At 43.7% G+C, this 25,598-nt stretch overlaps 1 protein-coding gene across 1 annotated transcript; it reads right to left on the bottom strand.

The window, feature by feature from the left end:
- Positions 1-2,926: 2,926 nt before the first annotated feature.
- Prim1 (DNA primase subunit 1) lies at positions 2,927-19,836 on the bottom strand. Its single transcript, XM_021174514.2, has 13 exons — positions 19,649-19,836; positions 18,899-19,056; positions 17,120-17,226; positions 16,981-17,054; positions 15,523-15,659; positions 13,640-13,698; positions 12,260-12,369; positions 8,893-8,984; positions 8,648-8,786; positions 6,556-6,625; positions 5,996-6,081; positions 3,632-3,730; positions 2,927-3,157 (listed from the first exon to the last, which is right to left on the bottom strand). The coding sequence occupies exons 1-13, from the start codon at positions 19,749-19,751 to the stop codon at positions 3,138-3,140; spliced, it is 1,254 nt and encodes a 417-aa protein (XP_021030173.1). The 5' UTR covers positions 19,752-19,836; the 3' UTR covers positions 2,927-3,137.
- Positions 19,837-25,598: the final 5,762 nt, after the last annotated feature.

Raw genomic sequence — 25,598 nt, 5'->3', positions numbered from 1 at the left:
CCAGACCCTGTAACAGGTGGCTGGCAACTAAGGGATGCTGGGAGAGCCTGGAGGCCACGTCCACTTTGATATGTTAATTAGGCACCTCAGCCATTTGTCCCTGGTTTGAAACTTAACCTTATTAAAATCTGGGCTGATAAGAATCACCAGTTAACTGAGTACTAGCTGCCAGTTCAGAGGGCAAGAGTTTGATTCCCAGAGTCTACAGCACTTCTGTCTGAAACTACAACTCCTGGAGAATTCCAAGCCCTCTTCTGGGCTCTAGGGACACTGAATGCAAAGGGGTGTACAGACATATTCACAGGCAATGCTACACCCATACTCATAAAAGCAGAAATAAAAGAAAAAAAATAAGACGTTTTGAGACTTTGAGTATAATGAATGAGAATTAGGGCAAGCAAGCAAATCAGGATTAATTGGAGTAGCGGACTTTACAAGAACTGGGGAATTCTGGAATCACCCCCATATAGGAGAGACTGCAAGTGACTAGGAAGTGAGACTTAGCCCAGCAGTCACACTTTTGCAGCATAGGTGATGGTACCATTCCGTGCCCGGCACTTCACACAATCGGGCATGATGGTGAGAGCTTGTAATGGCAGCACTTGGGACACGGAGGTTATCCTTAGCTACACCAACCTTCATCCCCATAAAAACTATTTGCAATCTCTTTTGACTCTCATGTGGATCATTTAGGCTATTTAGCCTATTATTGCCTTCGTCTGTAAAATGGGGATACTGCTCCATAGGATTGCTAGGAAGGCAACAGGTAATATATGCACAGGACTTAGTGTTTGTTACTACTAAAAGTGTGCTTAAAAGGCTCTGTGGCCCATCTGTCGCTACATCTACTTGGGGAGCTGAGGCAGGAGGTTGGAGAGTTGGAGGCCCATCCACTTCTATTCATGAGTAACTAACCTGGAAGATTCAGCTCTTTTGAAATTGGCTGAGGGAAGGGGAGTGGCACTGGGATATAGCTTCTTGTTTCCTCCTCCTTTTCTTCCTCTTTCTTTTCTTCAAACAGGATTTCTCTGTGTAGTCTTGGCTGTCCTGGAACTCATTACATAGTTGAGGCTGGCCTCCAACTCAAGAGACTGCCCTTGCCTCCTAAGTGCTGGGCTTAAAAACTTGTGTTCAACACTGCCAGTTTCTTTCTTTCTTTCTTTTTTTTTGATTTATTTATTATTATAAATACGTACACCATTGCTGTCTTCAGACACACCAGAAGAGAGCATCAGATCTCATTACAGATGGTTGTGAGCCACCCTGTGGTTGCTGGGATTTGAACTCAGGACCTTTGGAAGAGCAGTCAGGTGCTCTTACCCACTGAGCCATCTCACCAGCCCTGGTTACATTTTTGATGATTCCTTTTTAATTTTTTATGTGCACTGGTGTTTTCCTACATATACGTCTGTGTGAAGGTGTCAGGTCCCCTAGAATTGGAGCTACAGACAGTTGTGAGCTGCCATGTGGTTGCTGGGAATTGAACTCAGGACCTCTGGAAGAGCAGCCAGTGCTCTTAACCGCTGAGCCACCTATTCCAGCCCAAGTTGGTTACATTTTTAAGCTGCTTCTTTACGGTGAATTCATCCAGCTGTTGAGAGGGAAAAGGCACTAAAACGGAAAATGTTTGATAAAGAACATTCTATTAAGCTCTAATATTGTTCATCTTTGGAAATGTTGGTGGGTTTAGTTATCTGGTTAAAAATAATTTTAAGGAGGAACAAGAGAGCCAAAGAAAATATTTGACATGAAAGACAAAGGGAGGGTTGTTTGGGGGGAAGAAGGGGGCGATGAGACAGGAAGTGTAATGATATAAATGCATGTATGAGATGTCACGATAACAGAAGGGAAATGTCACCAGTTAAAAGCACTGACTGCTCTTCCAGAGGTCCTGAGCTCAATTCACAGCAACCACATGGTGGCTCACAACCAACTGTAAGGGGATCTGATGTCCTCTTTGGTATGAAGACAGTGACACTGTACTCCTATAAATAACTAAATCTAAAGAAAAGAAAAAAGAAAAAACTGGGCATGGTGGCTGAGGCTTATAACCCTAGCACCTGGGAGCTGACACAGTTGGACTGCCACAGGTTTGAGGCCAGCTTGGTTTAGAGTTGACCCCATCTCTCAAAACAAGTAGACAAAACAGTAAAGAAAAACAATCCAGACCAAACTGAGCAGTGGTGTGATGTGTAGTGTTGGCTGTCAACTTGACCACATCTGGAATTAGCTAGACCCCAAGCAGCTGGGTATATCTGTAAGGGATTTTTCTTAACTAAATAACTAAAGTGGGAAAAATCACTATCTGGATATTTTGAAGAGGTAAGATGCACCCTAAATCTGGCCACATCTGCCGGGCAGTGGTGGCGCACGCCTTTGATCCCAGCACCTGGGAGGCAGAGGCAGGCGGATTTCTGAGTTCAAGGACAGCCAAGGCTATACAGAGAAACCCTGTCAAAAAAAAAAAAAAAAAAAACCTAAACTAAACTAAACAAAGAGCAACAACAAAAGAGAAAAAAACTCTGGCCACATCTTCTGATGGCAGCCTATGTAGAGGACATGGGAGAAGGAAGTTCTTCGCTCTCATGAGCAAGTCCATTCTCTCATTGGCATGCTGTTCTTTTAAAGAACCCTGAGTAATATAAATGGATTGTGGGGTAGCTCAGCCCGGTCCTGAATTTGTGGCAATTCTTCTGCCTCAGACTTCTAAGTGCTGGGATCACAAGTGTGAGCCACGACTAACTTACAGGGCTGAAGGACAAGGCCGTCCTTTATATAAAATCATGGAGGTGAAGGAGGAATCCAGAGTGCTAAAATGGACGTTCTAGGCCTGCTCCTGCTCACTTACACTTCTACGGAGTAACGGGTAGAACCGAGTACATCAGAAGTCTAAGGATTATCTTTTTATATAATACATTTTACAAACTTCTGCAGTTCACTTATTCCTTGATTTATTGTTTCAGGGCTCTTGACACCCTCTTTGGTCTCACAAACCAGGTCTCCTTGACATAAATTACTTCTCAAAAGAAAGTTCTGCTTCAAGGATTAAGGCCCATTGATGATTCTACTGTATTTATTAAATGCTCCATGGTTGAAGGTAGAAGGCATTCACGTTGGTTTGATGGGAGCTGTTTTCTTCAGAAATCTTTTTGTAAATCTAAAACAAAATAGAAAACAAAATTTTAAAAATAAAAATATGGTTTAAGTGAAAGAATTAGTAAAAGGAGATGATTTATCTCCATATTCGGCTTTGTTTCAAGCTTCTGTTGATTCACACACGATAGAAAGGCATGTTTCACACTGGTTGAAGCCCAGACTATAGGTTGATCCAGGACAGAATGAGAATACAGAGATCTTGGCTGGCAAAACTGCTCAGTGGGTGTGGGTGCTTGCTGCCAAGCCTGAGGATCTGAGTTCAAGCCTCAGGACCTAAATGGGTGGAAGGAGAGAACTAGCCACAGCAAGTTGTCTTCTGACTTCCACATACATTCTGTGGCAAATGTGTACACACACACACATACATACTGCTAAGTACAAAACCCACCCAACAAAGGTTACAATAAATCAGTAATTTTCCCCCCTAGATTAGACAAAGATTAGTTTTACAAAGACAAGGGGAAGCTCATCTTACCACTCTTCTTGAGAAGTTCCCCTTTCCGGGATTTGTCCAGGTTTTCAAGAAACTGTTCAAATACTTTCACATATGGTGCTAGACTGGTCTTCTTATAATCTAAGTCATAAGACATGTACATTAGAATGAGTACGTTGGCAGAAAGAGCATGAATATTTTATAACAACCAAACAGAGTTAGTTCTTTGAAGAAGTAAGATTGACAAACCTTTAGGCAACTCAATAAGAGTTATAAATGTATCAAACAGAGAACAGAAGGTGTTATTCCAACACATTCCACGGGAATACCGAGCCATGGTAGGGATGACTAGGAAAAGTGATACTCAGAAGAAATGGAAGGATTTCTAGATGCATATCACATACCAAAATTACCTCCAGGAGACATAAATAACTTTAAAGGGACACATCACAAAGAGAAGCTGGAGAGAGTCACTGATGTCCCACCCCCTTCTCCTAGTTTTTTTGGAAACAGACAGGGTTTCTCTGTGTAGTCTTGACTGTCCTGAACTCACTCTGTAGACCATGCTGGCCTCAAACTCACAGATACTCTCCTGCCTCTGCCTCCCAGGTGCTAGGATCAGAGGCCGTGCCACCATGCTTGACCTACCCAACACTCAAGGACTATCTCATACCAAGTTTTTTTTTTTTTTTTTTTTTTTTGGTTTTTCGAGACAGGGTTTCTCTGTGTAGCCCTGGCTGTCCTGGCACTCACTTTGTAGACCAGGCTGGCCTCGAACTCAGAAATCCGCCTGCCTCTGCCTCCCGAGTGCTGGGATTAAAGGCGTGCGCCACCACGCCCGGCTTCATACCAAGTTTTAAAAAGTTTGTTCCAAAAACAGAAAAGGAAGAAACCCATCAGATTCATTCTACGAAGGCAATATTATCCTGGTCGCAAAACCAGGTACAGACACACACGTGCACACACACGTGCACACACACACACACACACACACACACACACACCAAACTACAGACCAATTTCTTTGATGAGTATAGATGTAAAAATTCTCAATGCAATACTTGCAAGCTAAATCAGGAACACATTAAGAAGCTTATACACTATGAACAAGTAGGCTTCGTACCGGTGAGGCAAGTTTGGTTCAACATACATACATCTATAAATGTAATACATCATATGGATAAACTTAAGACAGAACTGCACGGCATTTCTATTAATGTTGAAAAGGCATTTGACAAAGTTCGATATGCCCCCATGATCAAAGTCCTAGAGACTTTATAGTTGGAACAGACCTCGAAATGATAAAGGTTATATATACACCACAAACCTATAGACAACATTATGTAAAATGGAGACAGACCAAGAACACTTCCTCTGAAAATCAAGAACAAGGCAAAGATGCCCACCTTCCCTCTTATGTCTTTTTAGGCTTTTTATTTCATATGTATGAGTGTTTGCCTGAACATATGTCTCTGTGCCATATGTATACAGTGCCCATGGGAGCCAGAAAAGGGCACTGGACACCCCTGGGACTTGAGTCCAGCTCTTACGATGTGGGGCAAGAGCCGTATGTTCTCTTAACTACTGGGACTGAGAAGTCTCTCCAGCACCTCCCCTGCTCTTTATTTGATACAGTGCTCAAAATCTTAGCTCTAGCAGTTACAAAACAGACCTAAAAGGGATAAACACAGGAGATGGGGAAGACAAGTCATACTATCTGTATTTATAGATGACATGACTCTATAGAATATCCTAAAAAACTTGCAGGGTACAAAATCAGCTTTTATATAAACCAATAATGTATTCTCAGAGAAAGAAATTAGGAAAAATATCCCATTTAACTTTTTTGTTTTTGCCAGGAGGTGGTGGCACACACCTTTAATCCCAGCACTCGGGAGGCAGAGGCAGGCGGATTTCTGAGTTCGAGGCCAGCCAGGTCTACAGAGTGAGTTCCAGGACAGCCAGCGCTATACAGATTAACCCTGTCTCCAAAACAAAACAAACTTTTTTGTTTTTGTTTTATTTACTTTTGGCACATTGGTGTTTTGCCTGCATGCATGTCTGTGTGAGGATGCCGGATCCCCTAGGACTGGAGTTACAGAAAGCTGTGAGCTGTCATGTGGGTACTGAGAATTAAACTAGGGTCCTTTGGAAGAACAGCCAGTGTTCTTAACCACTGGGCCATCTCTCCAGCCCCAAATATCCCATTTAAAACAACTCTAAAACCAGAAAATGAAGTGCTTGGAAATTTTTCTAACTAGAGAAAGCACTCCACAACAGAATTTACCATGGAGCTGGCTTCAGGATAGACAGCGACCCAGGGTGGCCTGCTTCTAAGGAGAGTTACCTACAGGAGTGCAGCCAGGTAAGATGCTGTGAATGGGATGCTTCAGCCCAGTAGCCTACCTCTGACTCTGTGTCTACCGTCAGCTTCATTCTCCTCCTTTTCCTTCTCATGAGTGGAAACCATATCCAATTCCCGGCAGATGGCACTGCAAGCAACAGAACATGAGAACGCTGGGGTTGTTTCCTGGTCCCACATCACCAAGTGGCATACTAGCACTCGAAGCTCAAAATCTGTGAAAACCATGTGCCCGAGGTACAGCTTATCGGTAGAGTAACTGTCTGCATATGTAAAAGGTCCTGGCACTTCTGGCTCTGAACAACAAGCAAATAACTAATCTGCCACCTCAATAGGCTATCATGTATTCCAGGGCGGCCTCAAACTTGTTATATAGTCAAGGACGGCCTTGAATTCTGAGGCCTGGGGTTACAGGTGTATACCACAACACCGGCTGTTACACATTCCATCTAACTAAGTTATGCTCTCAATCCCCAGTCTAGAGCTTGGGAGCCTCCTGCCTCTGCCTCTGGATCATGTCATGTCATGTCTACAGATCAAGTATAATTTACTCAAAATTCAAAAAAAGTCACAAGTAAGGAATGATCACTGATTGGGAACATACCTTATAGTTGGAACAGTAAATGGATCAAATTGATCCACTTTATGAAAATCGATAGGCACAGAAATCCGACCTGTGAGAACCAGAAATTATAAATGCATGATTGTTGGTGTTGTGTCTCTGAATTATTTTTGGTTACAATCTGGCAAAGTTCTGGGGATATAGTTTAGTGCCTTGCATGTTTTTTTTGTTTTGTTTTGTTTTTTGAGACAGGGTTTCTCTGTGTAGCTCTGGCTGTCCTGGAACTCACTTTGTAGACCAGGCGTCCCCGAACTCAGAAATCTGCCTGCCTCTGCCTCCCGAGTGCTGGGATTAAAGGCGTGTGCCACCACACGCAGCGCTTTTTTGTTTAAAATAATTTATTTATTTATGTGAGTACACTATAGCTGTCTTCAGACACACCAGAAGAGGGCATCAGATCTCATTACAGATGGTTGTGAGCCACCATGTGGTTGCTGGGAATTGAACTCAGGACCTCTGGAAGGGCAGTCAGTGCTCTTAACCACTGAACCATCTCTCCAGCCCGTGACTTGCATGCTAAAGGTCCTGGGTTCAATCCTTAGCCTTGTCTGTCTGTCTGTCTGTCTGTCTCTCTCTCTCATACACACACACACACACACACACACACACACACACGGTATTTTTTTTTTTTCATAAATGTTGCTACTATAAGGGGTTTTAAATACAGTTTCTGGAGCTGGAGGTACCACTATACAGCTCTAGTTGTCCTTGAAACACTGCTGTGCAGATAAGGCTGGCTTTGAATTTTCAACAATCTTCCTATCTCTGCCTGAGTATTGGGATGGATTTTATGCATGAGCCAGCACATTAAAGTCTCACTATGTAGCCCGATCTGGTCTTGAACTTATGAGCCTCCTGAGTCCTGATACTATATGTATGCATCGCTACACTTGACCACAATGGACATCTTAAGTTTAATGTGTGTGTGTTCTATGAACACGAGTGCAGAGGCCTGCCGAGGCCAGAGGCATCAGATCCCCTTGGGGCTGGGTTTACAGGCAGCCGTGAGCTGCGTGACGTGGGTCTTAGGATTTGAACTCAGGTCCTCTCAAAGAGAAGTACATGTGGCAAGTGTCCTTTATCCACTGAGCCATCTCAGCAGTCCCACAAAATATTTTGAAAATACAGTGATGTGGCCATAGTGATAATTTTGGTCAAATGATGGACTGCATAGACAATGGTATCCAGCAACAAGCAGCTTATTTTATATAAAAATATACTGTGATGTCTGCTTGGTAATAAAATAAATGATATTTTGCTAAAGGTAATGTTAAGTTGGTAGGTAGCATGATCCTATAAATCTACCTCTGAGGCGATACAGAAAATGCGTATCTAGGGGCTGAGGATACAATGGTTCCTTTGGAAGTGGGTCCCACTATGGAACCCAGGCTGGCTTGGAACTTGCTGTGTAGCCGGGGATGACTCTGACCTTCCTTTCATCTCCCAGGTTTCTAACTCTCTTGCTTCTCTACCTTCTGAGTGCTGCGATCACAAATGTGTAAAATCTCGGATCCAGGCTTCAGTTTGTTTTCTTTTTCTTTTTTTCCTTTTTTGGGGACAAGATTCCCAGGTAGCCGAGGCTGGCCTCAAGCTCCACACTGCATTACTGATCCTCCCATGTCCTCCTCCTAATTAGCGGGATTGTAGGCCTGTGCCATCACACACAGTTTTATGGTTGCTGGGGATGGAGCCCAGGGCTTTGGGTATGCCAGGCACTCTACAAACTGAGCTCCATCCCTAACCCCAAAACCTTTATCTGGTAGCAGTTCTCCCGGGACCTCCTTAACTGACAAGGGGAACGTCGGTAGACAGTAGCCAACAGGTCAACTCTTCAACATTTCACCTCATAGACATGTATTTACAACCAATGACATCCTTGCTAACGCATACTGAGCCAGTCGGGGTGGCACACGCCTTTAATCCCAGCACTCGGGGGCAGAGACGGGCAGATCTCTGAGTGAGGCTTGATCTGCACATTGAGTCCCACGCCAGCTACATCATGAGACCTTGTCTCACAAAACAAGACAAGACAGGTGTTTTTCCTTCAGTCTTCCTGACTTTGTTTGCACTGTACCTGTCTTGGGATGAACACTGAAAGGGCTCTTCAGTAAGTGATTGATTCCCTTGCTGACGTTGACATCCAGGCGTGGGAAACAGTACTGGAGCATGACCTCCCACTCCAGCCAGGGGCCGCACTTATCGTTCTTCATATTCTAAAAGCAGATGTGAGAGAGCCCGCCATGAGGATCAGAAGGAGCACAGACGGTCATAACTCGGTCAGGAGCTGTGTTGGTAAACACGGAGCCCAGGGGTGGATACCTGAGATGAGTTGGCCACTTTCCTCAGGTGTTCCCAGCGCTGAGGTGAACTGTGGAACTTCTGAAACCCTCTTTGCAGCTCATCATGAATTGGTGATGCTTCATTAAGGAGCAGGCTCACTTGGGATACCTCAATGAGTAAGTCTTTAGTACATATTATTACAAGAAGGCTGACGCTTCACACATTCAGAAACTATTAATGATCCCTGAGACACACGTGCTCAGCACCTACAGCATTAAAAGCTCCCCTGTGCAACTATAATAGTGATCTGGCAGAAAGAATGCTAACGTAATTAGAAAGTACTTATGGCATCATATCTAGATGAAATGATTCCCCATTCTTAACCACTAATTCTAGGAACAACTTGTAAGATGATGAAACTATTCTACAGAATGGTCCCATTTCTTACTGTAGCCCAGTGATACAAAAATGTAGACAGTATAATGTCACAGAGACTATGCAGGCAGCACACATGTATAATGTCACAGAGACTATGCAGGCAGCACACATGTACAATGTCACAGAGACTATGCAGGCAGCACACATGTACAATATCACAGAGACTATGCAGGCAGCACACATGTACAATATCACAGAGATTATGCAGGCAGTACACATGTATAATGTCACAGAGACTATGCAGGCAGCACACATGTATAATGTCACAGAGACTATGCAGACAGCACACATGTATAATGTCACAGAGACTATGCAGGCAGCACACATGTATAATGTCACAGAGACTTTGCAGGCAGTATACATGTATAATGTCACAGAGACTATGCAGGCAGTACACATGTATAATGTCACAGAGACTATGCAGACAGCACACATGTATAATGTCACAGAGACTATGCAGAGAGTACACATGTATAATGTCACAGAGACTATGCAGGCAGCACACATGTACAATATCACAGAGACTATGCAGGCAGCACACATGTACAATATCACAGAGATTATGCAGGCAGTACACATGTATAATGTCACAGAGACTATGCAGGCAGTACACATGTATAATGTCACAGAGACTATGCAGGCAGCACACATGTATAATGTCACAGAGACTATGCAGGCAGCACACATGTATAATGTCACAGAGACTATGCAGGCAGTATACATGTATAATGTCACAGAGACTATGCAGGCAGTACACATGTATAATGTCACAGAGACTATGCAGACAGCACACATGTATAATGTCACAGAGACTATGCAGAGAGTACACATGTATAATGTCACAGAGACTATGCAGGCAGCAGACATGTATAATGTCACAGAGACTATGCAGGCAGCACACATGTACAATATCACAAAGATTATGCAGGCAGTACACATGTATAATGTCACAGAGACCATGCAGGCAGCACACATGTATAATGTCACAGAGACTATGCAGGCAGCACACATGTATAATGTCACAGAGACTATGCAGGCAGCACACATGTATAATGTTACAGAGACTATGCAGGCAGTATACATGTATAATGTCACAGAGACTATGCAGACAGCACACATGTATAATGTCACAGAGACTATGCAGGCAGCACACATGTATAATGTCACAGAGACTATGCAGAGAGTACACATGTATAATGTCACAGAGACTATGCAGACAGCACACATGTATAATGTCACAGAGACTATGCAGACAGCACACATGTACAATATCACAGAGATTATGCAGGCAGTACACATGTATAATGTCACAGAGACTATGCAGACAGCACACATGTATAATGTCACAGAGACTATGCAGGCAGCACACATGTATAATGTCACAGAGACTATGCAGGCAGCACACATGTATAATGTCACAGAGACTATGCAGGCAGTACACATGTATAATATCACAGAGACTATGCAGACAGCAAACATGTATAATGTCACAGAGACTATGCAGACAGCACACATGTATAATGTCACAGAGACTATGCAGACAGCACACATGTATAATGTCACAGAGACTATGCAGGCAGCACACATGTATAATGTCACAGAGACTATGCAGGCAGCACACATGTATAATGTCACAGAGACTATGCAGGCAGCACACATGTATAATGTCACAGAGACTATGCAGGCAGCACACATGTATAATGTCACAGAGACTATGCAGAGAGTACACATGTATAATGTCACAGAGACTATGCAGGCAGCACACATGTATAATGTCACAGAGACTATGCAGGCAGCACACATGTATAATGTCACAGAGACTATGCAGGCAGCACACATGTATAATGTCACAGAGACTATGCAGGCAGTATACATGTATAATGTCACAGAGACTATGCAGACAGCACACATGTATAATGTCACAGAGACTATGCAGAGAGTACACATGTATAATGTCACAGAGACTATGCAGGCAGCACACATGTATAATGTCACAGAGACTATGCAGGCAGTATACATGTATAATGTCACAGAGACTATGCAGACAGCACACATGTATAATGTCACAGAGACTATGCAGACAGCACACATGTATAATGTCACAGAGACTATGCAGGCAGCACACATGTATAATGTCACAGAGACTATGCAGACAGCACACATGTATAATGTCACAGAGACTATGCAGGCAGCACACATGTATAATGTCACAGAGACTATGCAGGCAGCACACATGTATAATGTCACAGAGACTATGCAGGCAGCACACATGTATAATGTCACAGAGACTATGCAGGCAGCACACATGTATAATGTCACAGAGACTATGCAGGCAGTATACATGTATAATGTCACAGAGACTATGCAGACAGCACACATGTATAATGTCACAGAGACTATGCAGGCAGCACACATGTATAATGTCACAGAGACTATGCAGAGAGTACACATGTATAATGTCACAGAGACTATGCAGACAGCACACATGTATAATGTCACAGAGACTATGCAGACAGCACACATGTACAATATCACAGAGATTATGCAGGCAGCACACATGTATAATGTCACAGAGACTATGCAGACAGCACACATGTATAATGTCACAGAGACTATGCAGACAGCACACATGTACAATATCACAGAGATTATGCAGGCAGCACACATGTATAATGTCACAGAGACTATGCAGAGAGTACACATGTATAATGTCACAGAGACTATGCAGGCAGCACACATGTATAATGTCACAGAGACTATGCAGGCAGCACACATGTATAATGTCACAGAGACTATGCAGGCAGCACACATGTATAATGCCACAGAGACTATGCAGGCAGCACACATGTATAATGTCCCAGAGACTATGTAAATGCACACATGTATAATGTCCCAGAGACTATGTAAACATACACATCTATGTCACAGACCGACACACTGCTTACACAGTAACCACAGGAAAGGATATTCTCAGGAACAAGGGCTAAAATCTTATCCCAGTTTTCTTTATTTTCAAGAATATCTTGGCCGACTAAGGCATATTCTTCAAAGTACTTTTTAATTATGTTTATAGATTTTCTGTAGGAATGAGAGTAACAACAGCATTAGCAAGACACAGGGTACACAGGCCCTCTCCTACTAGGTGAGGTCACTATTTATTTTTTTCTGACTTTCTAGAACTAGATAAATGGAACGAGACCCTTTTGTTAGTTGAGTTAAAACTAGACACTTAAATGGAAATAGCCTAGCATGTACCTGTCATAAGTATTTGGGAAATGTTTGGTTCTTTTTTTTTTTTTTTTATTTTTTATTTTTTATGAGACAGGGTTTCTCTGTGTAGCCCTGGCTGTCCTGAAATTCACTCTGTAGACCAGGCTGGCCTCGAACTCAGAGATTCGCCTGCCTCTACCTCCCAAGTGCTGGGATTAAAGGCGTGCGCCACCACACCCGGCTAAAATGTTTGGTTCTTAAAATTATTTTATTTTGAGACAGGGTCTCACTGTGCAAGTCTGGATGGCTCGTGACTCACTACGTAGATCAGGCTGACCTCTGTAGAGATCTACCTGCCTCTGCTTCCCTGGTATTGGGATTAAATAAAGGCGTGTGCCACACCATGCCTGGCCTAAATGATTACTTCTTAAATCCTGTAATCTATAATGTTACTAACATCACAGGACATGCAAAGTGGTAGAAATCCAGGTAGGGTTCCAGGGCAGCCAGGGCTGCGCAGAGAAACCCTGTCTCGAACTGTCCCCACTTCCCTGAGTCTGCAGTTTGCAAATGTACTGCGGCCTGTGTCATTTGTTTTTGCTACCACCCTGGAGTCAGGTGGAGCACAAATGGTCCCCACATCACACACATAGGAGGTGCCTCCATCATTTATGGAGGTCACAGGGTGAAACCGGGGTGGGAAACAGCACGGATGCTAGAACTGAGTAGACCAGGACCTGTGTGCTAGATGTTGACAATTGCTTGTGTGATGTCAAGAGAACCATACAGTTCTTTAAAACCCACTTCTCTTGTCTTTTAGTGGAAGCACTGTCATGTTTCTCTTGAAGTCCTGAAGGTTACTGAACATGACAGCAGAGACACTGGAACAGGGCCAAAGTCGGAGGCTATCAGCTGCAACTCTTACTGGAAACACTACTTGGTGGTGAAAACTGGCAGCAAGAAGCATGTCTACAAGCACATGTGGCAAACCAGAGGCCCTCAGGGGTCTTTCCCAACAGACCTGGCCCTCAGGGGTCTTTCCCAACAGACCTGGCCCTCAGGGGTCTTTCCCAACAGACCTGGCCCTCAGGGGTCTTTCCCAACAGACCTGGCCCTCAGGGGGTCTTTCCCAACAGACCTGACAAAAGGATGAACTTTCTCATTTAGGTGAACTTTCTTTTTAACATCTTGACCACCCTGAAAAATAAACCACCAAAAAAAGAATTTTATGTATATCATAAAGCATTAAATTATTTAAAAACCTCTTTAATACATCCTACTATTCCATTTAAAGCTGTATAAAAACTGAAGACAGTGGCTGAATTCCGAGGCACAGAAACTTGGATGCTATTCTACTATCTTAGAAAAATTTATTATATCTTTTGTGCATGTGTGTGTTTGAGTACATGCATGTGCACGGCAAGAGGGTAGCTAAAAAGGCCATAAGACCGGGTCAGATCCCGGGTACTGCAAGAGTGGAAAGTGCTTTCAACTACTGAGCCATCTCTCCAGCCCAGAATCTCAACACCTTTAACTTCCTTTGACAAAATTCCTTTTGTTACAAAGGAGGATACTTAGCAACAAAACAATTAGTATCTTTTTGTTGCTGCTGCTGTTGGAGACAAGGTCTCATTCTACAGCCCAGGATGACCTGAACCATGGGGCCATCTGCCTGCTTCAGTTCCCTGCTAGAATTATAGGCATGAGATGCCACACATATTAAAAAAAAAATTTTATTTATTGTTTGAGTTTCACATGTTTATAAGATGAATTTTAGTTATTTCACACACCCCCCATTCCTCTCTGTTACCCTTACCCTCCCTTATTGAAACCCTTCTTCCCAACTGTGCCTCTTTCCACTTTCTGCTCATTTGTGTGTGAGACTCACTGAGTTGATTTGAAGTTTCTTCCCCCAGTGTGGGTGAGAGGTTACATCCCAGAGCAAGGGCCACTTATTAGCATTGATGAGAATGGCATGTCCTCCCTTAGGAGTCCCGCATGAAGGAGTGGGGCCAGAGTGGGGAGGGGCTTCTTTCATCCATGAGAAATGAATTGATGATGGTACCCATCACAGGAAGGACTTGTACAGATAACCACAGCTATAGTTGAGCACACAGGGTGTACTGGCTGTGTCATGTCCAGAAGACACTTCCCCATCCTCTGGTGCTAGCTTTCTATTCTCTCTCCTGCAATGTTACCTGAGCGCCGTGTGTGTGTGTGTGTGTGTGTGTGTGTGTGTGTGTGTGTGTGTGTGTGTGTGTTTGCATGTACACACACATGTGCAAGTACCTTTTAAAAGTAGCTATTATGGCTTTAAACGATCATTGCTAAGTTTACTTTAGGATATGAATGCTATTAAAAAAAAATATATATATTTTCTGTGTTACTAAAAGTTCTGGCTGGAGAGACGGCTCAGCGGTTAAGAGCACTGACTGCTCTTCCAGAGGTCCTGAGTTCAATTCCCAGCAACCACATGGTGGCTCACAACCATCTGTAATGGGATCTGATGCCCTCTTCTGGTGTGTCTGAAGACAGCAACAGTGTAGTCATATACATCAAATAAGTAAAATAAGTCTACAAAAAAAGGTCTGGGTAATATCTACTAGAGAAAGACATGGAGATTGTTAATTAAGACACCATTACCAGGCTAGAGAGATGGCTCAGCGGTTAAGAGCACTGACTGCTGCCGGGCATGGTGGCGCATGCCTTTAATCCCAGCACTCGGGAGGCAGAGGCAGGCAGATTTCTGAGTTCCAGGACAGCCTGGTCTACAGAGTGAGTTCCAGGACAGCCAGGGCTACACAGAGAAACCCTGTCTCGAAAAACAAATAAACAAAAAAGAGCACTGACTGCTCTTCTGAAGGTCCTGAGTTCAATTCCCAGCAACCACATGGTGGCTCACAACCATCTGTAATGGGATCTGATGCCCTCTTCTGGAGTGTCTGAAGACAGCTACAGTGTACTCACACATAATAAATAAATAAATAAATAAATAAATAAATACATGAGAGAGACTGTTACCTTTACAAGACTCAGGTACTCCACAATCCCGGAGCGCACAGCAGAGGACAGCTTTCGAACGGATTCATCACAGACCCAACAGTGCACACCTCTCCTTCCTGAATAGACCCAGAGGCGGTGCTTAAATCCAAAGTCCTCTGAGGGAGAGAAACAACAGGCTTCAGGACAATTGTGTAACCTAGTGTAGCCCTGGCTGTCTGCAGACCAGGGTCTATAGAGCTCCATCTATCAGCCTGCCTCTGCCTCCCGAGGGCAGAAATTAAAAGCGCACAGTGTCGCCCTCCAGATAACCCAACCAAATTGGTCTTCAGGTTGCTCTTCCTACCTCCGCCCTTGACATTACTCATAGGCACCACCAGACTGGGCTCTCTCACGTTTTACTTTGTAATTTGTGGTAAGACATAAGGGTGTGCATGCCTGTGGGAGCTCAGAGGCTGGCTGACGCTGGGTATCAACCTCTGTTTCTGGCTACCTTATTTTCTGAGGTCTCTCACAGTGTGTGGGGCTCATTGATTCAGCTAGATGGGCTGGCTGGGCGAGCCTCTGGAATCCTGTCTCCACCAACCTGTGCTGTGGCTTTTACACAAGTGCTGCAGAGCCGAACTCAGGCGTTCACCAGTGACAGTTTCCCATTTTCCTCATGCTGACTTACCCGCAGTTTGCCATGAGCCCCGAGTGTTTGCTGTGACCTGTGCTGGCCTGTCTTAGTCATCATTGTCTTCCTGACAAGGATTTATTTCTTCCTTGACTTATTTTTGTGTGTGTACATGAGTGTATGTCTGTATGTGATGGTGCCTGCAGAGACCTGAAGGACGGTACTGGATCCCTTAGAGCTAGGATTAGGGACAGCTGTGAGGCAATCCATACCGCCGCTGGGAATCAGCTCAAAGGTCCTGTCGTTTGAGGAGGTAGGGGTAGGAGGGTTAGGAGTTCTAGGTCATCCTTGGGAATACAGCGAGTTTAAAACCAGTCTGGGTAAGACTGTTCTTTTCATGAAGGTAAACTAGTTTGTTCAACAGCTGTATTAATATTTTCAATACTAATTTTCTCTCTTTTCTTTTTCCTCTTATGTTTCAGGGGAAAATATTAGAAATATATGTGATCTGATAATGAAATACAGAGACCGAGAGGATAACACAATGACACACAAAAACACATACACAACACAGACACACACACCACACTGACACACACACACACATGACACACTGATACACATGACATACTGATACACCACACTGACACATACAACACAGTGACATAACACATGGACACACATAACACACACCACACTGACACACACACCACACTGACACATACAACATATTGACATACGGAGACACACAATACACTGAGACACACCACATTGACGCACATGACACATATGACAGATACACTGACACGCACAGCACACTGACACCCACGACACACTGACACGAAGGACACACTGACACATACCCTTCAATGCCCGGTCTATGATGCGCATGGCCATTGTCATGAGAGTCCAGCACTTGGAACATATATCTGCGGAACTGGAACAAAGCCGTCATTACTCACTGCCAGTGACTGTCACTTACCCCAGCAGGAGGGCGCTTACCTGCAGCATCTCCTTACGTCATCGTAGTCTGTCATGTCGATGTCAAAGACCAGTTCTTTCTCCTGGGCCTGGAAAGCTCCCAGCTTCACTGTGTTGTGTTGATTGGGCTAAGAATACAAACAGCCATCAGGCTCTGTAAGAGCTGCTCATGGCTATTCACACGGTGAGTAAGTCAAAGATGCTGCATAATACAACGCCTAGGACACTTTAGACAGTTTGGATCTCATACAACCCGAATTGACGATAGTTTTATTTTTTATCGACTTAAAATAGGGTGTAATGATTTAACTCTAAGTGTATGTTGCTTGATACAAATGACAAAGCTATGTGAAGTTTCTAGTAAGTAAATGTCTATACAAACAATTCCTATTACAGAGTATTTTACAAATCTTTCCTTGTTACAGTACACACAAATAACACATACATAATTATTTTAGATCCCTTCAACATACTAAAAAATATCTCCTCAAATGAGTCTCTGTTGTTTTTGAAACAGGGTCTCATGTAGCCCAAGCTGCCCTTGACTACTAGCAAGCCCCAGTGTCTCCTGCCTCTGTCCCGCACACACGTTATAGGTTCGAGCGTAGACGTGACCAGCTTTTATGTGGATGCTGGAGGTTTGAACTCAGATCCAAACACAGTGTTTTTCCTGTGGAGCCATCTCTTTATTCAGAGACTCAGGCCTTTCTCCTCACATCTGTTGGCTTTCATTGATAACCTAGGCAGGAGACTAGATTCCTTTCAGAAGGATCTGAGCATATGTGTTGGGTACCGATCTAGGCTCTAGGGATAGATCAGTGACTAAACAAAAGTTCCTATGTGAGTGGAGATTTTATCCTGACAAAGACCTAGGCGAACTTAGCTCAAAGAGTCTCTGAGAATATGGCTCAGCCAAGTCACTTCTCAGTGAAACATCACATCCGTTGGTGAGTGCTTTGGTACACACCTGCAGTTCCAGCAACTCAGGAGGCAGAGCAGTAAGATTATAAATGGGTGTGTGTGCAAGTGTGAGTGGGTTAAGACTGCAAAGAGAGTTTAATGATCTATCATTGAAATCCTCAGAAATAACATATTAAAAAAAAAAAAAAGCACAGGTTATTCAGGAAAAACAGTTCCCCTCACAACTTAAGACCAGGGGTATCATAAGGGTCCATCAATACCTATCAGAACAGACAATAAAAGGCACATACTGGGGCTGGAGAGATAGCTCAACGGGTAAGAGCACTGATTGCTCTTCAAGAGGTCCTGAGTTCAGTTCCCAGCAACCACATGGTGGCTCACAACCACCCATAATGAGGTCTGATGCCCTCTTCTGGTGTGTCTGAAGACAGCAACAGTATATTTACATATAACAATAAAGAAATCTTAAAAACAATAAATACATGGTCTCATGTATTTCAAACTGGCCTCTCCCTCCTTTCTGCTGGGATTGGAGACAATGCCCATTACACCTGGTTTATGTGTTCTTAGGAATGGAATCCAACCGTTCATGCATGCCAGGCAAGCACTCTTATCAATTGAGCTACACTCCAGCCCAATGCTCACCTTTTCTTCTAAACCTAGGAAAAAGGCAAGGTATTAACAGCCAAATGATTTCAGTCTATAGAGTGTTAAACAAGATTAAAATTAACTTGAAAAAAAAGGTGTGCTTCATCAACAACAATACAGTCTAAAACATTACCTTCAAAACTTGGGGGCACCAATTCACTCTGGCTTATGAAACAAACACACAAAAAAAGATACAAACAAAATACGGAAAAAAAAAAAAAGATTCCTTACTCTGTGAGAATATACTGCGCCTATATCAATCTTATATGGATTCATTTTCTGCATCTCCTTCTCCAGTTCACTCTGGTTGTTGAAGGACTGGTAGCGAATGTAAATATCATCTTTCAGTGTGAATGAAAATTCACGGTGTTGAAAGTAATTCTTTGTCACTGCAAAATAATTTTAACTCCAGTTTAGGGTATAATGTAACCTTAACTAATGGGAAGACATATGGTTTTTTGTTTTTTTGGTTATTCGAGACAGGGTTTCTCTGTGTAGCCCTGGCTGTCTGGCCTCGAACTCAGAAATCCACCTGCCTCTGCCTCCTGAGTGCTGGGATTAAAGACGTGCGCCACTACGCCCAGCCTGACATATGTTTTTAAACGACAGGGTTTTATTGTGTAGACTAGGTTGCCCTAGAGCTTACTATGTAGCCCAGGCTCGCCTTGAACTCATGAAAATCCACATGCCCCAACCTCCAGAATGTAAGGATTATAGGTATGAGTTACTAGGCTCTCTGGAATATTTTTAACGAGTGTCCTGTGCCCAGCTCTGTTCTAGATAGCTTGTAATCTGAAGGGGCATACAATTTCACATTTGCTAGGGAACAATAAACAGGAGGTGTAAATATTTCAAGGACGAAATGCTGCCTGTCATCGGTGAAGAAGGTGCCTCTCTTCTTCCTACCTAGGACATCCCGCCCAGAGTATTCTCACACACGGCTCCCAGGCCCGCTACCCATCCCGTCCCAGCCTCCATCACCTCCGCCATAGTTGAGCCAGCGATAATACTGGGCGTAGGGAAAGAGCCTTCGGTAATAAAGCTTGAGTAGCTCCGGCAGCTCCGCGGGATCAAATGGCTCCATGAAGTAAGGAACTAGACCCGGACAGGACTGACACGAGAATTGGCGGGAACAAGGCAGGACTCCATCGCTGCGCGCGCATGGACCTGCGCCGCCGGAGGGACTGCTGGGAATTGTAGTTCTTGCAGGTCTCGCAGGTGTAGACGACTCCTACTGCTCCTTCTAGAGTCCATCTGCATCTTCCGGGCTCTGAAAACCTATCCATTTAACAACAGGATTGTCCCCGAAAAGGAGAGACCTTGAGCATATTGATTTTGATTAGTAATATTAAGATTTTTTTTTCCCCCGAGACAGGGTTTCTCTGTGTAGCCCTGGCTGTCCAGAAACTCACTTTGTAGACCAGGCTGTCTTCGAACTCAGAAATCCGCCTGCCTCTGCCTCCCAAGTGCGACTAAAGGCTTGCGCCATCACCGCCTGGCCAATAGTAAGATTTTAACAAGTCCTTTGCAAAAGATGAATATTTTAGAGATATTACCAATATCTCATAAAGAGATTTTGAAAAATTATCATAGAGTTACTATATTCAGTATTCGAAATGAAGACCGCATGAGAAAAATCAAAGGCTGTTTGGTCTGAGTTTTCCATGGCAAGTGATCCAACCACCATTTTACACCTTTGGTACATAGGTACAGATGCAAAGGCTCACAGGAATTTCAGAGAAAATAAATAATAATAAAAAGGGACGGGGTGGGGGTGCTCAGGGAAAAGAGCTGTTTTCTAGTGGTTCTGATTGGAGTCTGTTCGTATGTGAGAGACGTAAGAAGGCTACATCTAACTGAAAGTGGGAAGACATGTTTTACTTTCTCTTGTTGGAACAAAATTGGAAGAAAATTAGTGAAGTTGTTGACTACTAATGAATTGATGTTTTGGACCAGTTGTTTCCGGGGTTGTTATCTGAACCAGACCATCACTGGGGAGAACAGTTTGGTTTTCTGCAAAACTGTCAGACAGAGGTTTATTTCTTGCACCATTTGGTAAAATTACACTTAAGAACTTAGTTTTTAGCTGGGCAGTGGTTATGCAGGACTTTAAATCCCAGCACTCCAGAGGCAGAGCAGGTGTATCTCTGCTTTTGAGGCCAACCTGTTCTATTGAGTGAGTTCTGTGACCCTGCCTCAAGAAACGAAACAAAACAATACAAAACAAAACATAACATAACCTATTTTTTTTTTTTTGAACAATGGTTGCAAGAATAGGTCAGGGTTCTTTTGTCCTGTTTGTTTAATTTTGCATTGACATTTTTGCATTTTACTTTTTAAAATATGCATTTTTAAAAGGCAGAGTCTTCCCCAGATACTATTGGTGATGCCAAGAAGTGCTTGCTGACAGGAGCCTGATACAGCTGTCTCCTGAGAGGCTCTGCCAGAGCCTAACAAATACAGAGGCAGATACTCGCAGCCAACCATCAGACTAAAGCATGGGGACCCAATGGAGGAGTTAGGGGAAGGACTGAAGGAGCTGAAGGGGTTTGCAACCTCATAGGAAGAACAACAATATCCATCAACTAGACCTCCCAGAGCTCCCAGGACTAAACCACCAACCAAAGAATACACATGGAGGGACTCGTGTCTCCAGCTGCATATATGTAGCAGAGGATAGCCTTGTTAGGCATCAATGAGAGGAGAGGCCCTTAGTCCTGTGAAGGCTTGATGCCCCAATGTAGAGGTATGCCAAGGCAGGGAGGCGGGAGTAGGTGGAGCACCCTCATAGAAGCAAGGGGGAGGAGGGATGGGATAGGGGGCTTGCAGAAAGGCAATAACAAATGTAAATAAGTAAAATATCGAAAAAAAAAAAAAAAGGCAGAGTCTCTCTTTGATGCCTGGATTGGCCTCAAATTGGAGCGTCTCCTCCCTTTGTGTTTCGAGTGCTAAGATCATTAGTGTATGCCACCAGGCTGGTTATTATTTTAAATAACATACAGCATTATACATATTTCTGGGCTATAATGTGTTTTCTATTTTTTCAGGATTTATTTATTTTATGAGTATGGGTATTTTCCTGCATGTATGTTTGTTCATTATGTGCATGCAGTACCCACAGAAGTTAAGAGGCTATCAGACTCCCTGGAACTGGAGTTACAGATGTGAGCGTCATCATGTGGGTGCTGGGAATCGAATCTGGGTCTTGGAAGAACAGCCAGTGCTTTTAGCTGTTGAGATATTTCTCCAACCCCAATTTTATTTATTTATTTGTTTGCTTGTTTGTTTGTTTGTTTGTTTGTTTTTTGAGACAGGGTTTCTCTGTGTAGCCCTAGCTGTCCTGGCACTCATTTTGTAGACCAGGCTGGCCTCGAACTCAGAATTCTGCCTGCCTCTGCCTCCCAAGTGCTGGGATTAAAGGCATGCGCCACCACCGCCCAGTCCCAATTTTATTTTTTTATTAGCATGCCTTTTGCTTATTCTTTGTCCTCTGCATACATGCAAACAATATATATTTTAAAAACTGTTTACTTATATGTCTATGGGTGTTTTGCATGTATGTGTGTCTGTGTACCACTTACAGGCCTGGTACTAAAGGAGACCAGAAGAGGGCATTAGATTCCCTGGGATTGGAGTTATAAATAGTGTAGTCAAGATGTGGGTGCTGGGAATTGAACCAGGGTCCTCTGGAGGAGTAATCAGTGCTCTTCACTGAGCTACCTCTCCAGCCTCTAAACCATATATCTTGAATATAAGCAACCTGACTCTTCTCTCCCATTTCCCCCAGGTACCCCTAACATATCACCTTCCCCTTCATGTTTCTCCTTTCTGTTATTTATTGTGATCTACTGGGTCTAATTAGTGCCGTCTGTTACAATGTTAACTGATCTTGTTGAGTGTATGCAGGTCTCCTGCAGATAACTATATCATCAGCAGTAGGGTCTCACCACCTGGTCCTGCTGAGCAATGGCAATAGTTCTTTTGGGGACTCTGAAGTCTATCTGACCACCAATAATTCAGAAGAAGGTATCCAACACCTGCAACTAGTATTGTCCATGCAAAGTTATCATGTTAAAACTCTTTTTTTTTAAAGATTTATTTATTTATTATATGTAAGTACACTGTAGCTGTCCTCAGACACGCCGGAAGAGGGAGTCAGATCTCATTACGGATGGTTGTAAGCCACCATGTGGTTGCTGGGATTTGAACTCCTGACCTTTGGAAGAGCAGTCGGGTGCTCTTAACCGCTGAGCCATCTCACCAGCCCCATGTTAAGACTCTTAAAAATCTATCTATCTATCTATCTTTTTTTTGTTTGTTTGTTTTTCGAGACAGGGTTTCTCTGTGTAGCCCTGGCTGTCCTGGAACTCACTTTGTAGACCAGGCTGGCCTCGAACTCAGAAATCCGCTGGGATTAAAGGCGTGCACCACCATGTCCGGCCTTTATCTATCTATCTATCTATCTATCTATCTATCTATCTATCTATCTATCTACCTTAAAGTCAGCTTTCAAAGTAGTAGGTTTCCATAAGCCCTCACCTGCTCCTCTCCTGTTTTACCCTACCCTTAGCCTCATTTAAACCTTTAATCCCTCTGACCGCTTAATTCTCCCCACCCCATGGATCCTTTCTTTCTTAGTTACAAAGTTAAATGCACAGATCTAAAGTTTCAAAGCCAGAACCTGTATATGAAAGACACTATGTAGCATTTGTGTTTCTGAGCCTGGGTTAGCTTTGCTTACGGTGATACATTTCCATTCTGTCCCAGCAGTGAGATTCTAAAAACAGTTTATGCTTTTTTATTTTTTATTTTTTGGTTTTTTGAGACAGGGTTTCTCTGTATAACTCTGGCTGTCCTGGAACTCACTCTGTAGACCAGGCTGGCCTCAAACTCAGAAATCCTCCTGCCTCTGCTTCCCGAGTGCTGGGATTTAAAGATGTGCGTGTGCCACCATGCTCAGCTCCAGTTTATGCATTTTTGTGTGTGCTCAGGCACACGAATGTGTGGATGCTAGATGACAGTTTTGCAGAGCTGGCCTTCTCTTTCCATTTTCGTGTAGTTTCTAGGGATGGAACGTAGATCTCTGGATTTATGTGGCAGATGCTTTTTACACACCAAGTAATATTTTGAGCTGTGTAATAGTTTGATACTATAGAACACCAGAACTTAAGGAGTACCTAAATGTATTTATATTTTATTTATTTATCTTTATGACTATGGGTGTTTTGTTTGCAAGAGTATCTGTGCATCACAAGCGTACTTAGACCCTTGGAGGCCTGAAGAGGGTGCTGAATCCCCAGGAATTACAACTATAGATGTGGTGCTAGGAACTGAACATGAGTTCTCTGCAAGAGCAGCAATGCTCTTAATGGCTTTATGGCTGAACACCTCTCCAGCCTTCCTTCCTTCCTTCCTTCCTTCCTCCCTCCCTCCCTCCCTCCCTCCCTCCCTCCCTCCCTTCCTTCCTTCCTTCCTTCCTTCCTCCCTCCCTCCCTCCCTCCCTCCCTCCCTTCCTTCCTTCCTTCCTTCCTTCCTTCCTTCCTTCCTTCCTTCCTCCCTGGTTCTTGGTGGCAGCATAGGCCAGGACCCCACCATGGTCCCAGGTGGGATAACTTGCTGCTCACATCAGGGTGCTCCTCACTACTCTCGAGTCTCCAGTTCTGCCAGTCTTCACAGTGCCCACACCCTTCTGTTTCTCTTCCATTTCTCCATCACTTGCTCCTTTTTTTTTTTTTTAAAGACAGGGTTCCTCACGCCCGGCTTTACTTGCTCCTCTTAGCGGTCCATGGAGTCTCCGAATGTCTGGGGTCATCTCAGGAGTGGTCTCAGGAGTGCTATGCCCCACCTATGCAGTGTGGCACTGGTCAAGGGTCATCTTGGGCATGGTTGGGCCTGCAGAGAGCCAGACTTGGTCATCTCTGGCTTGATCCTCTCCCTGGTGTCACAGCCCCAGGCTGAGGTAGTCTTGTCTCAGGCCATCTCTGCCCTGGAAGCCTGGGGTCATTCTGGGCATGGTCTGTCCACGAGGGACTTTAAAGCACTGGACTGTGGTTGTTTTGGACTCACTCCTTGCCTGGGCTTCCTGTATCAGCTTTCTGTGTGCTAAGATTATAGTCCTGGGCTGCTGTGTTCCTTGAGATTTTTGTTTTAAAGATTTATTTATTATATGTAAGTACACTGTAGCTGTCTTCAGATGCACCAGAAGAGGGCATCCAATCTCATTACAGATGGTTGTGAGCCACCATGTGGTTGCTGGGATTTGATCTCAGGACCTTTGGAAGAACAGTCAGTGCTCTTAGCCGCTGAGCCATCTCTCCAGCTCTCCTTGAGATTTTTAAATTAACTTAAAGTTATTAGACTGATATTTTAAAACAAACAAACAAACAAACAGTTGGATGCAGTGGTACACATCTTTAATCTCAGTACTTACGAGGCAGAGTTCCAGGCCCAGCAAAGATTACACAGAGAGACCCTGTCTCAAAACAAAGCAAGAACCATACAAACAACAACAAAACAAATAACTAAAAAGGGAATTAACGGGGGGGGGGCTGTGGTGGCGCACGCCTTTAATCCCAGCACTTGGGAGGCAGGGGCAGGCGGATTTCTGAGTTCGAGGCCAACCTGGTCTACAAAGTGAGTTCCAGGACAGCCAGGGCTACACAGAGAAATCCTGACTCGAAAAGCCAAAAAAAAAAAAAAAAAAAGGGAATTAACATTTTCCTTCTAATACTCTGGGTATGCCCAGTAGAAGTAACATGATTGAGAAAGAGTTTCTAGAAAGAGTTTCTCCTACCGCCTTGGGAGCAGTCAGTGAAGATGGAGGTTGTCTTAGGGGAAGAAGGCAGTAAGGTCCCTACTGCACACTCAGCATGAAGAGAATATTGGGAGCCAGAACAAGTGGTTTTTTTTTTTTTTTTTTTTTTTTTTACCT

This window comes from Mus caroli, unplaced genomic scaffold (assembly GCF_978045245.1).
Source record: "Mus caroli unplaced genomic scaffold, Mus_caroli_1 scaffold_9, whole genome shotgun sequence".
Taxonomy (NCBI): Eukaryota; Metazoa; Chordata; class Mammalia; order Rodentia; family Muridae; genus Mus; species Mus caroli.
This window is presented reverse-complemented; position numbering and strand designations above follow the sequence as displayed.

Excerpts from the sequence above, each read along its gene's own strand:
- Prim1 (XM_021174514.2), bottom strand. The coding sequence starts at position 19,751 with ATGGAGCCATTTGATCCCGCGGAGCTGCCGGAGCTACTCAAGCTTTAT. Across the intron at positions 8,985-12,259 it reads TTTAGCCCTTGTTCCTGAGA|CAATTCATGATGAGCTGCAA; the intron begins ATATCCTTTCCT and ends ATGAAGCATCAC. Across the intron at positions 3,731-5,995 it reads CGGTAGACACAGAGTCAGAG|ATTATAAGAAGACCAGTCTA; the intron begins GTAGGCTACTGG and ends CTTATGACTTAG.